Raw genomic sequence first — 12,430 nt, forward strand, 5'->3', positions numbered from 1 at the left:
TTGTCCACTGCAGACTTCCTTCTTCCAAGAAGGAACACAAGGCCATTCATCCCAATTCTGATTGAGTGTCATATTTGAAGCTTCCTGGAGATCAGGCAGTACCCAGATGATGCAGGATATTAGGGACGTGGAAAGGACTTTCACCACTAATCTCTTGGCAGGAGCTAGATAGTGGTCCTACCTTAAGCGAGATAACACGATCAACATATTTTGGTATAGGAACGCTGGTAGCAGAATGCATCAGAAGGGAGATAGAGTCCGGGTGGGATGTACCATTAGAAGACAACTGAAATATTCTGCTTTAAAGATTATGAAGGGGATGCTGAGGGTCTTGTGGATGATATAGAGGAGAGGCTCTGGTTTTATCCTGGCAGATCTGATTGTGGCATTTGCTAGGAGAAATACTCTTAGAGGCTTCCCAGGTGGTGTTAGTGGTCAAGAATCCACCTGCCAATGCAGGAGACATCAGAGTCGTTCGATCCCTGGGTCGGGAAGATCCCCTGGAGGAGGGCATGGCAACCCACTCCAGTACTCTTGCCTGGAGAATCCCATGGACAGAGGAGCCTGGTAGGCTACAGTCCATGGGATGGCAAAGAGTCAAACATGACTGATGTGACTTAGCACACACACACACAATCCTCTTAGGGAGCCCTAGAATGCGGGCTCATTATTACCAGTGCTTGGTCCTCCTGGGGTCTCTGTGGGACTCACAGCTTGTTCACCAATGTCTCTCTCTCTCTTTCTAACTGGGACAGGCCACTGTCTTCCAGCTGAGTGTCTTCAAACAGCAACAACACAGAGTGACTCACCTTGGGTCATCTAAGCTAGTCCCGGGTTGGAAAGCTGTCTGGACAGCCTATGGGCCTGGTTTGGTGTCCAACATGCTAGCCATGCACAGGGGTTGGAGATCATTTCGGCTCAGTTCCTGTGTTGTAGCAGCTGCAGCAACTGTAAATATGCTGTCACGTGCATGAAGTGATTAAATACTGAAACACTGGCGCATTTCTCAAACTTCATATGAGATACATTAGAGTCCCTAGTGGTTGTCCATCACTAAGCGGAAGTGTGCGTGTGTGTTAATCGCTCAGTCCTGTCCGACTCTTTGCGACCCCACAGACTGAAGCCCACCAGGCTCCTCTGTCCACAAATTCTCCAGGCCAGAACACTGGAGTGGCTTACCATGCCCTTCTCCAGGGGATCTTCCGGATGCAGAGATCGAGCCCGGGTCTCCTGCACTGAAGGCAGATTCGTTACCATCTGAGCCACCGGCGTAATTACCCATCATGATACAATTCCAGGGGTGAATGTGTTGATGTTTTGTGCTTGCTCCTAGCTGTTGCTCAGTGAGTGTTCACTGAACAAATCAAGATGGCCTATAAGCTCTACAGGGACTTGGGTAGGAGCTGCAGGTCTGCGTTTTGTTCACACCTAGGGATCCAGACATAACCGATGTCTGTTGGGTAAAAATTGGAATGCCCTAGTTGCCTGAGAATCCCAGGGACGGGGGAGCCTGGTGGGCTGCCGTCTATGGGGTTGCACAGAGTCGGACACGACTGAAGTGACTTAGCAGCAGCAGTTACTTGGACGGATGGTACTGTTGCCGACTGTTTTGGTTGTTTCAGGTGCTTCTTTCTTCTTCGTGATTCCCTGGAGCCTCCTATCTATCACGGAAGCTCCTGTGGAACAGATGATAGATCTGGGCTGCAGGAGCTGTGGGGGTCAGAGACCTGCGACCAGGAGAATGTGCTGCTTTGGCCACAGGGAGGCGCTCTGGCTCCGCTGAAACGCCGAGGCTGGTGGGGGAGGGGCCAAGGAGGCGGCAGGGAGGTGGTGAGCAAGGGAGCAGGGCCTTGACCTTCCATCATTGTAATCAGTAGGGTGCGTCATTTGTAGACTTCTCAAAGACATCGAAGTCATTTTCAAACTGAGATCCGTTTGCCTTGTGCTCTTTTCTTGTGGCAGCCTGTTTGCTTTAAGCCCAGCCAAGCCCTGTACCCTGAATACAGGCACAAGTGAAATGAAAGTCACTCAGTCGTGTCCGGCTCCTTGCCACCCCGGGGACTGTACAGTCCGTGGAATTCTCCAGGCCAGAATACTGGAGTGGGGAGCCTTTCCCTTTCTCCAGGGGATCTTCCCACCCGGGGATTGAACCCGAGTCTCCCGCATTGCAGGTGAATTCTTTACCAGCTGAGCCACAAGGGCAGCCCCTTAACAGGCACAAAGACTGGCTTATCTCGTGTATGGCCCTCTCAGCACTCTTCCCAGGGTCTGGTCCTGGCTGGCATCATGGTATCTTGCCTTTTAATGATGGACACCGGTCCAGAACAGGACTATGGCCTTTTGGTTCTCCTCCCTCCACACAGCTGGGCAAAGGCGCTCCAGGGAGTTAGTTGTTCAGTCGCTCAGTCGTATGGGACTCTTTGCGACCCCATGGACTGCAGCACGCCAGACTTCCCTGTCCTTCACTATCTCCCGGAGTTTGTTCCAACTCATGTTCCGAGTCGGGGATGCCATCCTAGCATCTCATCTTCTGTCGTCCCCTTCTCCTCCTGCCTTCAATCTCTCCCAGCATCAGGGTCTTTTCCAACGAGTCAGCTCTTCGCATCAGATGGCCAAAGTATTGGAGTTGAGACACTGAGAGAAATGGTGTTTTGAATGTTGTCCTGCCTGACTGAGCAGGGAAGAAGGCGATATCTTGAAGGGGATATAGTTTGTCTGAGAGCAGCTCTTGGAAGGGAGCGGGACAGGGGGAGAATCTATATAATGAGGAGAGCAGCTAATAGCCAAAGAGCTCACTGTCAGAGGACTATCCCAGCCCAGTGGATTCAAATCTACCTTCTGTCAGAATCTATATAAGGCATGAAAAGGGGAAGAAGAAACATCCCTCGGCACTGGGGAAACTGACAGGGACACTGACGTCACAGACAAAACCGCCAACCAAGGCCGAGGAGGCCAGAGCCCAACCACCCCCCACCCCCACCCCACACACACACCCAGAGCACCCACCTGACCCTGATCCACCATGGGCTTCAGGCAGCTCTGCTGTGTGGTCCTCTGTCTCCTGGGCATAGGTGAGTCTGGAGTTCACACGGGCTGTCCCCGGACCCCAAACCATTTCCCTGTGGCTGCAGCAACACCCTCCCCTCTGGCCTTTGTCTGAATTCTGTCCTTTTCTTCCAGCCATCTGCGCGGACCCTGGGATCACTCAGATACCAAAATACCTAGTCATGGGAATGACGGACAAGAAATCTTTGACATGTGAACAACATCTGGGACATAATGCTATGTACTGGTATAAACAGAGCTCCCAGAAGCCGCCAGAGCTCATGTTCGTCCACAACTACCAGGAACTCGCTGGAAATGAGAGTGTTCCAAGCCGCTTCTGGCCTGAATGCCCAGACAGCTCTCAGTGCCGCCTGGACCTGAACGCCCTGAAACCACAGGACTCCGCCGTCTATCTCTGCGCCAGCAGTAGAGACACAGCCCTGCAGAGGCAATTCCTTCCTGTGCACAAACCTCCAGGGTCCAGACAGGAAGCCGTGGGGGCCATCCAAGTCTTGGTTTGGCATTTCCCATCAGACCATAGCCCTGCCTGTGGGGTCACGTGGCATGGCGGTGGAGAGTTTCTTCCCAGACATCAACAGTGTATGCCGGGCTCGTCCTGAGAAAGACTGTGCCAAGCCATTCAAGTTTAAGCAGTTTCTTCATCTGCTTTTCCCAATCGCTTTGATCCTCTGGGAACCCTTTCGTAAGACCCTTGGCCCTCTGGCCACAGCAGTCCTACCTACCCTCCTTCTAAAAGGTGCTTTTTCTTCGACTTCCCCTTCCATCCAAGCTAGACCCTAATCTCAGCCCAGATCCCAGCTCCAGATATGCTCAGACCTTCTTCAAAGCACCTCGTTCTCTCTCCAGGGTCTCTGTCCATTCCTGCCCTTGAGGACCATGGATCCCCGATCCTGTTGGGATCGCTGTTCTCCAGTTCACCCTCCTGGCTGCTTGTTCAAGGGCTCAGCCCCTCACTGGACTCTTTTCCACTCCAGCCTTAACCCTTCAGGCTTGATTCCTTTCTTCTTCTGTCTCTTCAGGTCTTCACACCCTGCCATATCAGTCAGAGTCTGATGTCCTTGAATCATTGCTCACAACAGGCAGTGAGAACAGGCAGAGGCATCCTGATGTTTCGGAGCAGGACTTTGTGTTCGGGGTTGTCTTTGCTGAACCCCGTATCTTCCACCCTCGGGGTTGCACATACCCACAGCCCAGGGCTGACAGAGAGCCCTGCGTCCTGGAGGGTGAGCTGTCTGCCATCTACACAAAGGCTCCCTTCTCTTTCCTGCAGAGGGCCCTCCATGGATAGGGACCCCTGACAGAGCTCCAAACCATAACACCTCTGGCCAAGTCAATCCACACGGTGACTCTATTCTATTCTAAAGTCTCTATTCTATTCTAGAGTCTTTAGAGTGTGGGGATTTTTTTTTTTTTAAAGCTGCGTGTGACAATGCCCTGGAAAATAGTTAAAAGATAAACACATCCCAATCTAGTATTTTAATGCCTTGCTTATTGTGAAATAAACAAGCCTGCTATAAAGTGGATGGTTTGGCTTAAGGTTTCACATGGATCCTCCAAACAAACACCAGCACCCCCGGGATCCTCTACACAAATGCCAGCACCTCAGGACTCATGCCCTACATGGGCTCAGAGGATAAGAAGGTTGCCGCTGCCCCGTAGGGGGGTGCATTGCTGGGAGCTCAGCAGGTGCTTGGCTTCTGTGCCTCTCCTTTTCAGGAACCCCTGCAGCCAAGGCTGTGGTCTCCCATGGCCGAGCAGCACGGAGCTTTGGGAATCAGAGAAGGACTCCCCAGCAAGGGTCCCAGGGTGGAGTCCCCACAAAGGACAGCGAGAGACCCAACCTGCTTTGGGAAGCAGGTTGAGAAATGTGTCCTCTGTCTTCACCTGTTCTCTTATCCTGTAATCCAGCTCATCTGTTCTCTGATTTGTCCTGTTCCCACTCAAGGCTAGAACCTGAGCCCTACCCTGATCAAAGTCCCACATCTGCACAGGCCCTTGCTCTCAACCCCTCAGGCAGCCACCAGGCCCCTGCACCCCTCGCTGAGGGCTGGCATGCTGGGCTGGGTGCTTACCTTCTCACCTGCTCTCCCTCCCTCGCACTGAAATGTCCTTCCAGGTTTCCCGTCTCAACTTCTCACTACATTTCCTCTCCACAGTGACACTTGTAGGGTTATTCTTTTTGTTTTGTTTCCTTTGGTCTCTTCCCCCATGTTTTCATCATTAGGCTCAGAACTATGCCGTGCAGAGTCCATGCGCCCAGATTGTGGCTCTGAATTGGCCGTCAGAGAGGGGAGTGGGTCCCACCCTTCTGTTGGGATCTTCACACTGGGCCTAGGTGTCCTGAAGCCTGTATTCTCCCAGGGTCCCTCTGCAGCTTGGGGGCTGGGAGTCTGCACCCCTCAGGACACACAAGGGCCAGTCCTAAGAGCATCACATGTCCATGGGCACTAAGGCTCCCTCCTGTGGGGGCGCTCCTGAGTCTGTGGGTGCTGCCCAGGACTGTGACGTCATCACAGGATCTCCTCCCTGGGGCTGCTAAGGACCAGATGCCCGACTGGCAGTGGCTTCAGCCCTGCCAGACCCCACCATGGACAGCAGGCTCTTCTGCTGGGTGATCCTTGGTCTCCTGGGAGTAAGTGCATCCTAGAGGTGTGTGGGAAACTCCCATCCCGTTCCCTTGACCTAAAGGCAGTTCCACACCTTTGCCTCATTCTCTTCCTGGCCTCTGTGCCCTCCCACAGGACACTTGGTACCTGGTGTCAGCCAGAGCCCTCGCCGCTACATCACACAGATGGGATGGGAGGTGACATGAGGTGTGACCCTATGCCTGGTCATTTGTACCTCTACTGGTACTGACAGACCCCGGGAAAGGGCATGGAGTTTCTGATGTCCATCTACGACAAAGAGCCTTCAGAAAAGGCATACTTTATGGAGGATTTCTTCTCAGCTGAGATGCCCGATGGCATGTACCTCATTCTGAAGATGCAGCCCGCACAGCTAGGGGACTAGGCCATGTTCCTCTGTGCCAGCAGCTCGCCCACAGCCTCACAGAGATGTTTCCTGCCCTTTCACAAACTCCACAGCATCTCTTTGCCCTGCTCAAGGCTGCAGTGGATTGGGGTGGAGGTTTGGGAGGCTGAAGCTGCTTTCCATTTGCACAGGTCAAAATCAGCTTTAATTTGCAGAAGAAGACATGTTGCACAGGACATCTGGGGCTGTGGTATTCAGGAAAGGCTCCCAGGCACCACAGAATATGGCCATGGCCCCCAGCAATGGGACTGACTTGGCCAATGAATGACCTGGAGAGCCTACAGGGCAACCTCTGTATTCTCTTCTGCTCTCTGTTTGTGTTATTTCCTATTTTGCAAAACATGCCTTTCTTCTGTCTTTGAGTGGAGACTGGCTTACTGGAGAGGAGAGGGGAGAATTGCAAAGGAATATCCAGGAACCTCCAACTGGGAACTTTCCAGAAGACAAAGGATCTCAACAGCAGAGTGAGTACTGGTGAGAGAAGGATGTTCTGGGACAGAAGGTAGACAAGGCAGAAGCACCGTGGGACACTGCTGGCCAGCATAGAGAGTTTCTTTGGCCCTTTGTATGTGACCTCATGCTCTTGGGCTTTCAGGGATCTGGTCCAACAAGAATGTCACCACAGAGGACAGACTCGGCAAGAGCAAACATGCACAGGGCATCGTATGCCCAGAGCTGCTTGCTCTGAACCTGATGGGTGAAGACAGGACTGACTTGTCAGAGGCTAAGACCTGAGGGTTCCTGAACTATGCCCTGGAGAGACTGAAAGTTTGCGGCTGTGTGCCATGAGCTACGTTGGGATTCACGACCTCCGGAGGAGAGGATTTTGATCCGGGGCCAGAGATGAGCTTGATCACTCAAGGCTTTTGTGTAATAAAGTTTTATTAAAGTATAAAAGGGATAGAGAAAGCTTCTGACATAGACATTAGAAGGGGACAGAAAGAGTACCTCCCTTGCTAGTTTTTAGCAAGGAGTTATATATCTGCCAGGGCTTCCTTAGTGGCTCAGCTGGTAAAGAATCTGTCTGCAAAGCAAGAGACTTGGGTTCGATCCCTAGGTTGGGAAGATTCCCTAAAGAAGGGAAAGGCTACCCACTCCAGTGTTCTGGCCTGGAGGATTTCATGGACTGTATAGTCCATGGGGTGGCAAAGAGTTGGACACAACTGAGTGACTTCACTTTGACCACAATTTCTATTTTATTCATTTACACGCTGCTGAACACTTACATTGTTCTAGATTTTGTCTGTGTGTATAAAGGGGCAATAAGCAGTGTTCTGATTATAATGCTTTTATGTGGACATATACTTTCATTTTTCTTGGGTAAATACCTAGAAGTGGGCATGCTGGGTGGTATGATAAGTACTTATTTCACTTTATAAAAGTGATGCACTATTTTCCCAAGTGGTGATACCATTTAGCTTCTCACCAGGAAGGTGAGTTCTAGTTGCTTCAGTTTGTGCTGGAAAAAAAGTAGAATGGTGGGGAAGTGAATTATGGGGATTTAAAGGAGCTGTGACCAGCACTACAACCAGTGGGAAATACCACACAGGAAACCTGGAGGGCTCCAGAGAAGATGGAGGTGAAAAAAAAAAAAAAATCCAGGAAATTACTGGAAGCTTCCTGCCCCAGATGACAATGTAAAGACTTCCAGTTTATTAGGAGGAGGCACTGTGGAGGCTCTCCTCGGTCGTTTGACATTGTTGTGCTAAATCCATGGCTTAAGCCCAGCTGTGTTCACTGATGACTGTGTGCTTAGCAAGACCTCACGTGGCCCTGTCCCATCCACTTCACAGCCACCCGATGGTCAGGTCCTTGCTCTTTTCAGGTTATGAGGAGGATGAGGTCTTTGGGTTGAACAGGGTGCAAGGGCACTTCAGGTGAATAGACAGACCTGTTGGAAGCAAACTGAAAAGCAAGGTTGGTATAGTGGCTATAATTTTGACATAATTAGCAGTGTGGTGGTGGTTTAGTCGCTAAGTCATGTCCCACTCTTGCGACCCCATGGACTCCTCTGTCCATGGGATTTCTCAGGCAAGAATACTGGAGTGGGTTGCCCTTTCCTTCTCCAGGGGATCTTCCCAACCCAGGGATCGAATCCACGTCTCCTGCATTACAGGCAGATTCTTTACTTCTGAGTCACCGGTCGATCCTTTAAAGCAGCTGTCCTCAACCTTGCTGGCATCAAGGATCAGTTTCACGGAAGACAATTTTTCACAGATGGAGGGTGGGGGGATGGTTTCAGGATGATTCAAGTGCACTTCATTTCTTGTGCACTTTATTCCTTCTATTATTACATCAGCTCCACATCAGATCATCAGGCACTAGATCCCAGAGGTGGGGGACCCCTGCCGTACAGCACCACCCACATCTCCTTTAGAATCTAGGAAACTCATTGGGTTTTCATAATTTTCTTGAGGAAATCAAAGGCAGTCTTAGCTTTTTGGCCAGGTAATGTGACAGGGTTAGAGAAGACCAGGGGAATGCAGATCCCATGGGCATGGTCAGAAACCCCTGGAAGGGCTTTGAATTTTCATAGTTTTTGGAATTTATAAGCTCTGGGAAATTTCACTTAGTTTTCAAAGGAGAGCTTCACAGATCTTATCTGGATTATTAGCTGAAATGTTGTTTTGGGGGAAAATAAGGGAAAAAGTTCCTTGATGATAGGAGTCATTATTTCAGGAAAAGATGGATATATACTAGTTCCTACTGGAACAAAAACTTAGTGTTTACATGAAACATTGGCTTCTCTTAGAGAATCTGATAACTTGAACCTCCTTCTCCATAATACAACATTTTGAAATGCTGATATAAAATAAACTAGGTGGGCTGCAGGTTAAGAATTCCTATTAATTGGCCTTACATTTTCTTACATGGTAACATCTTCTATATTCTTATTTATATTTCAGATCTTCGTGTAGTATATTTGTTATGCTTGTTTTAAATTGTTAATTAATTGATTTCAATGACTCACTTTCTGGGGTTACATATTGTGCAGTTAATTTTGTTTTTTCTGGTCCTTTAGTGGTATCTCATACCCAGCTATTGATTTCTGCAATAAAAATGCAGGTCAGATTGTCTCAAAGTGAAGAAGGGGTCAGGCAAGAGCAGAATGAAAATTATTTTCACCAACTGTTTTCTCACTGCTGACCTGGACTCACCCCTCATCTTACTCATATTCCAGCCCCAAAGAGCTTCAGTCTTTCCAGAATATTCTCTTGATTTTTGATGAATCTCTAGTGCTCACATTTACCTCTTGCCTCATCAGGTTCCCCTATGAAGGAGCCAGGTGATGCAACCTAGGTGATGTTAGGTTGCAATTTTAGAAGGACCCAGAAGCCAGTGGCTCCACATTTTGTCCATTGTTACAATATCAGTTGGGCTTCCCTTGTCTAAAATATAATGACTGTTTATTATGGGGCCTCAGGCATCTCTTAAACAATCTTCTGAGTTTTTTTTTTTCTTCAAATACTTAAGTTTTGACTGGCAATCTTGCAATTTTTTCTAATTGATGCCAAAAGATGCCAAGTGTTCCATAAAGCAGAGAAATACACCTTCCTTAGTGTAATTTATAGTGATTGCTCATATTTCTATGATTTTGTGTAGAACCTTCTCCTTATCTACTATCAGAAACTCCATAAGACACATATGATGCTATTGTGAAAGGTTTTAATGAGTTACGTGTACACAAAATTGGTAAAAAGTATTCAATTACAGAACATTTCCATGTGGGCTTGAGTTAATTTGATCTGACTCATATCCATGAAGATTCACTCAGGGTGGAATTTCCCTCCACTGGGTGGATCTTGTAAGAGGTCTGGTCACTCTTAGCTTGCTGGCACATCAGCTGGTCATCGATGACATTGATGTACTGCCCAACAGTGTCACATGCGGCTGAATCAGGGATCTCTTCTCAATGGTTCTTGGAGGGCTTGTTGCCTTCAGACTTGGAAAGTCAAGAAATAGATTCCATTAGAATATCTATATTCACTCTATATAATTCACTATAAGACCAAGTCACAGGTAATTCAATGTAAATTATCTCCAACGGGAGATACTGGCTCTGGAAATGAGTCCTTCTTAGATTCTATTTTCCCAAATCCCTCTATTAATTTTGTTATTCTGCATTAATCCATTAGTATCCTTTCTGGCATAATAGTTACAGAAGGTTAGGATATTTAATTTCCTACTTGAGCATCAAAGAAAAGTCTAGAGAAATATGATCATTTATCTATACACATTTACTCATATATGGGCAAATGGGCATTGTATGAATATTATTATCAATGAACAGAGGCAAAAAGAGGATTTCTAAAAGAGACAGGATAGAAGAGATTTGCCAGAAACAAGGGGCATTATTTTCTTATTCTGGGCTAAGCTGATTAGTGGGAACATTGCAAAAAGGCCTATGTGGTGTGCTTTGAGTAAGTTGTCTGCAGTCATGAAAAGAAAACCAAGTTTAGTGTCTCACCTAACCTAAGCCGGGTTTGTACCATTCGCCTCATCAAAAATGCTTAAAGTCAAAACAGTTCTTTCATGGCCACATTTCTTTTTTGCTTAAAATACAAAATCACAAGTCATCTAGGGCTGGTTTCTATATGATCTGTGTGTGTGTGTGTGTGTGTGTGTGTGTGACTTTAGGAGAAACAAAGCAAAAGCTCCCCCCACCCCCAAAACAAAGAACATACTGCAATAGGCAACCAGTGAAATATTTTCTAATTTAAACACATCCCATGATTATTATCTCAGGGCAAAGTCACCCATAGGTCTCATGGGGGCACTGTGGACTGCCAAACTCCAGAAGTTTCTGGGGCAAAGCAAGCAGATAGAGCTAGTGCCTGGGACCAGGAGGGTTAAAAAACAGCATTATGTGGTGCTGTTTCCCTCTAGAAGACTTAATAGCACAGACACTAATGTGCAGGCTTGCTGTCCCAGCTGGGAGCCATGAACTTCAACTATGCAGTGCCGAGGGAGACCCTAAGGTTGCAGGAAAAGTGAAGGATATGGAGCTGGGAGAGGGCAGGGACAGGTAGAGAAACACCTGCCTCAAAGGGAAAGCAAAGGAGCCATGGGGAAGGGCTGCTGCTGCTGCTGCTAAGTCACTTAAGTCGTGTCCGACTCTGTGTGACCCCACGGACGTCAGCCCACCAGGCTCCCCCTTCCTGGGATTCTCCAGGCAAGAACACTGGAGTGGGTTGACATTTCCTTCTCCAATGCATGAAAGTGAAAAAGTGAAAGTGAAGTCGCTCAGTCGTGTCCGACTCCTCGAGACCCCATGGACTGCAGCCCACCAGGCTCCTCCGTCCCTGGGATTTTCCAGGCAAGAGTACTGTGGGGAAGGGCGTGTGGCCTAAACCAGCCTCGCCTTAACTAGCACATTCAGCTCACATGTCATCTAAGAGACTTTGCAGGACAGAGCAGAGTTCCTGGATCAGCTGACCTGGACTGAGAGGTCAGATTCCTGGGAACCAGCAGAGGCAATAACATCAGAGCAGTGACGTCACTGCCTCACCTCCAGTCACAGGAAGGAGGCCCAGGACACCAGCTCTCAGAGAATCAGAGCTCTGAGCAAGGAGACGCCTCCCAGCTGTGGCCCTCCTGCCATGGGCTGCATCCCCGTCTGCTGTGTGGCTCTTTGTCTCCTGGCAGCAGGGGTATTTGGCACAGGAGTGGCTTCTCTAAGCCTTACTTTGCCTGAATCCAAGACAGCATCAGGCTCTCTCCCACATTCTTTCTCAGCCCCAATCTTCTACCCCACAGGCCCTGTGGATTCTGGAGTCACCCAAACCCCGAGATACCTGATTAAAGCAAGAGGACTGCGAGGGACCCTGGGATGCTCCCCTGTCTCTGGCCAACCCCCCACCACCCAGGGTATCTTGGTACCAACAGGCCCTGAGTCAGGGGCCTCGGTTCTTCTTTGAGTTTTATGAAACTGCAAAGAACTAAAGGCAACTTCCCAGATCAATTCTCAGCAAAACGGGTTAGTGACTCCCGCTCTGAGCTGAACATGAGCCTCTTGCAGCTGACTGACTTGGCCCTGTACCTTGGTGCCAGCAGCAACCTCAGAGCTGCCAGATCCATGAGAGCCTGGGGACTGCAGTGGGAGAGAAAAATGACTGGGGGCCCTGGAAAGCAGTCCTGGGCTCTCGTGCCATGCAGGGAGGGACAAGAGAGGTCAAGAAGATGTGTTCAGAGAACAGGCTTACATCACCAGGTTTGCTCCAAAACAACCTTCCTCGTCTGACATTGGATGCTACCAGGGGAGAGGAAGGGTTTGTCATTTACTAACTGGAGGTTTCCTTTTTGAGGAAGAGAGTGCCCGCCTGGGGAACAAAAT

The 12,430-nt window shown here is 49.0% G+C and overlaps 1 gene segment (V, D, J or C); it reads left to right on the forward strand.

Annotated features, from left to right (window-relative positions):
• The first annotated feature begins 2,949 nt into the window (after nucleotides 1-2,949).
• Nucleotides 2,950-3,945, forward strand: LOC123327524. The segment is given in 2 exon segments: nucleotides 2,950-3,071; nucleotides 3,181-3,945. Coding segments are annotated over 2 exon segments (534 nt in total).
• The last annotated feature ends 8,485 nt before the right edge of the window (nucleotides 3,946-12,430 follow it).

This window comes from Bubalus bubalis, chromosome 8, assembly GCF_019923935.1.
Source record: "Bubalus bubalis isolate 160015118507 breed Murrah chromosome 8, NDDB_SH_1, whole genome shotgun sequence".
NCBI lineage: Eukaryota > Metazoa > Chordata > Mammalia > Artiodactyla > Bovidae > Bubalus > Bubalus bubalis.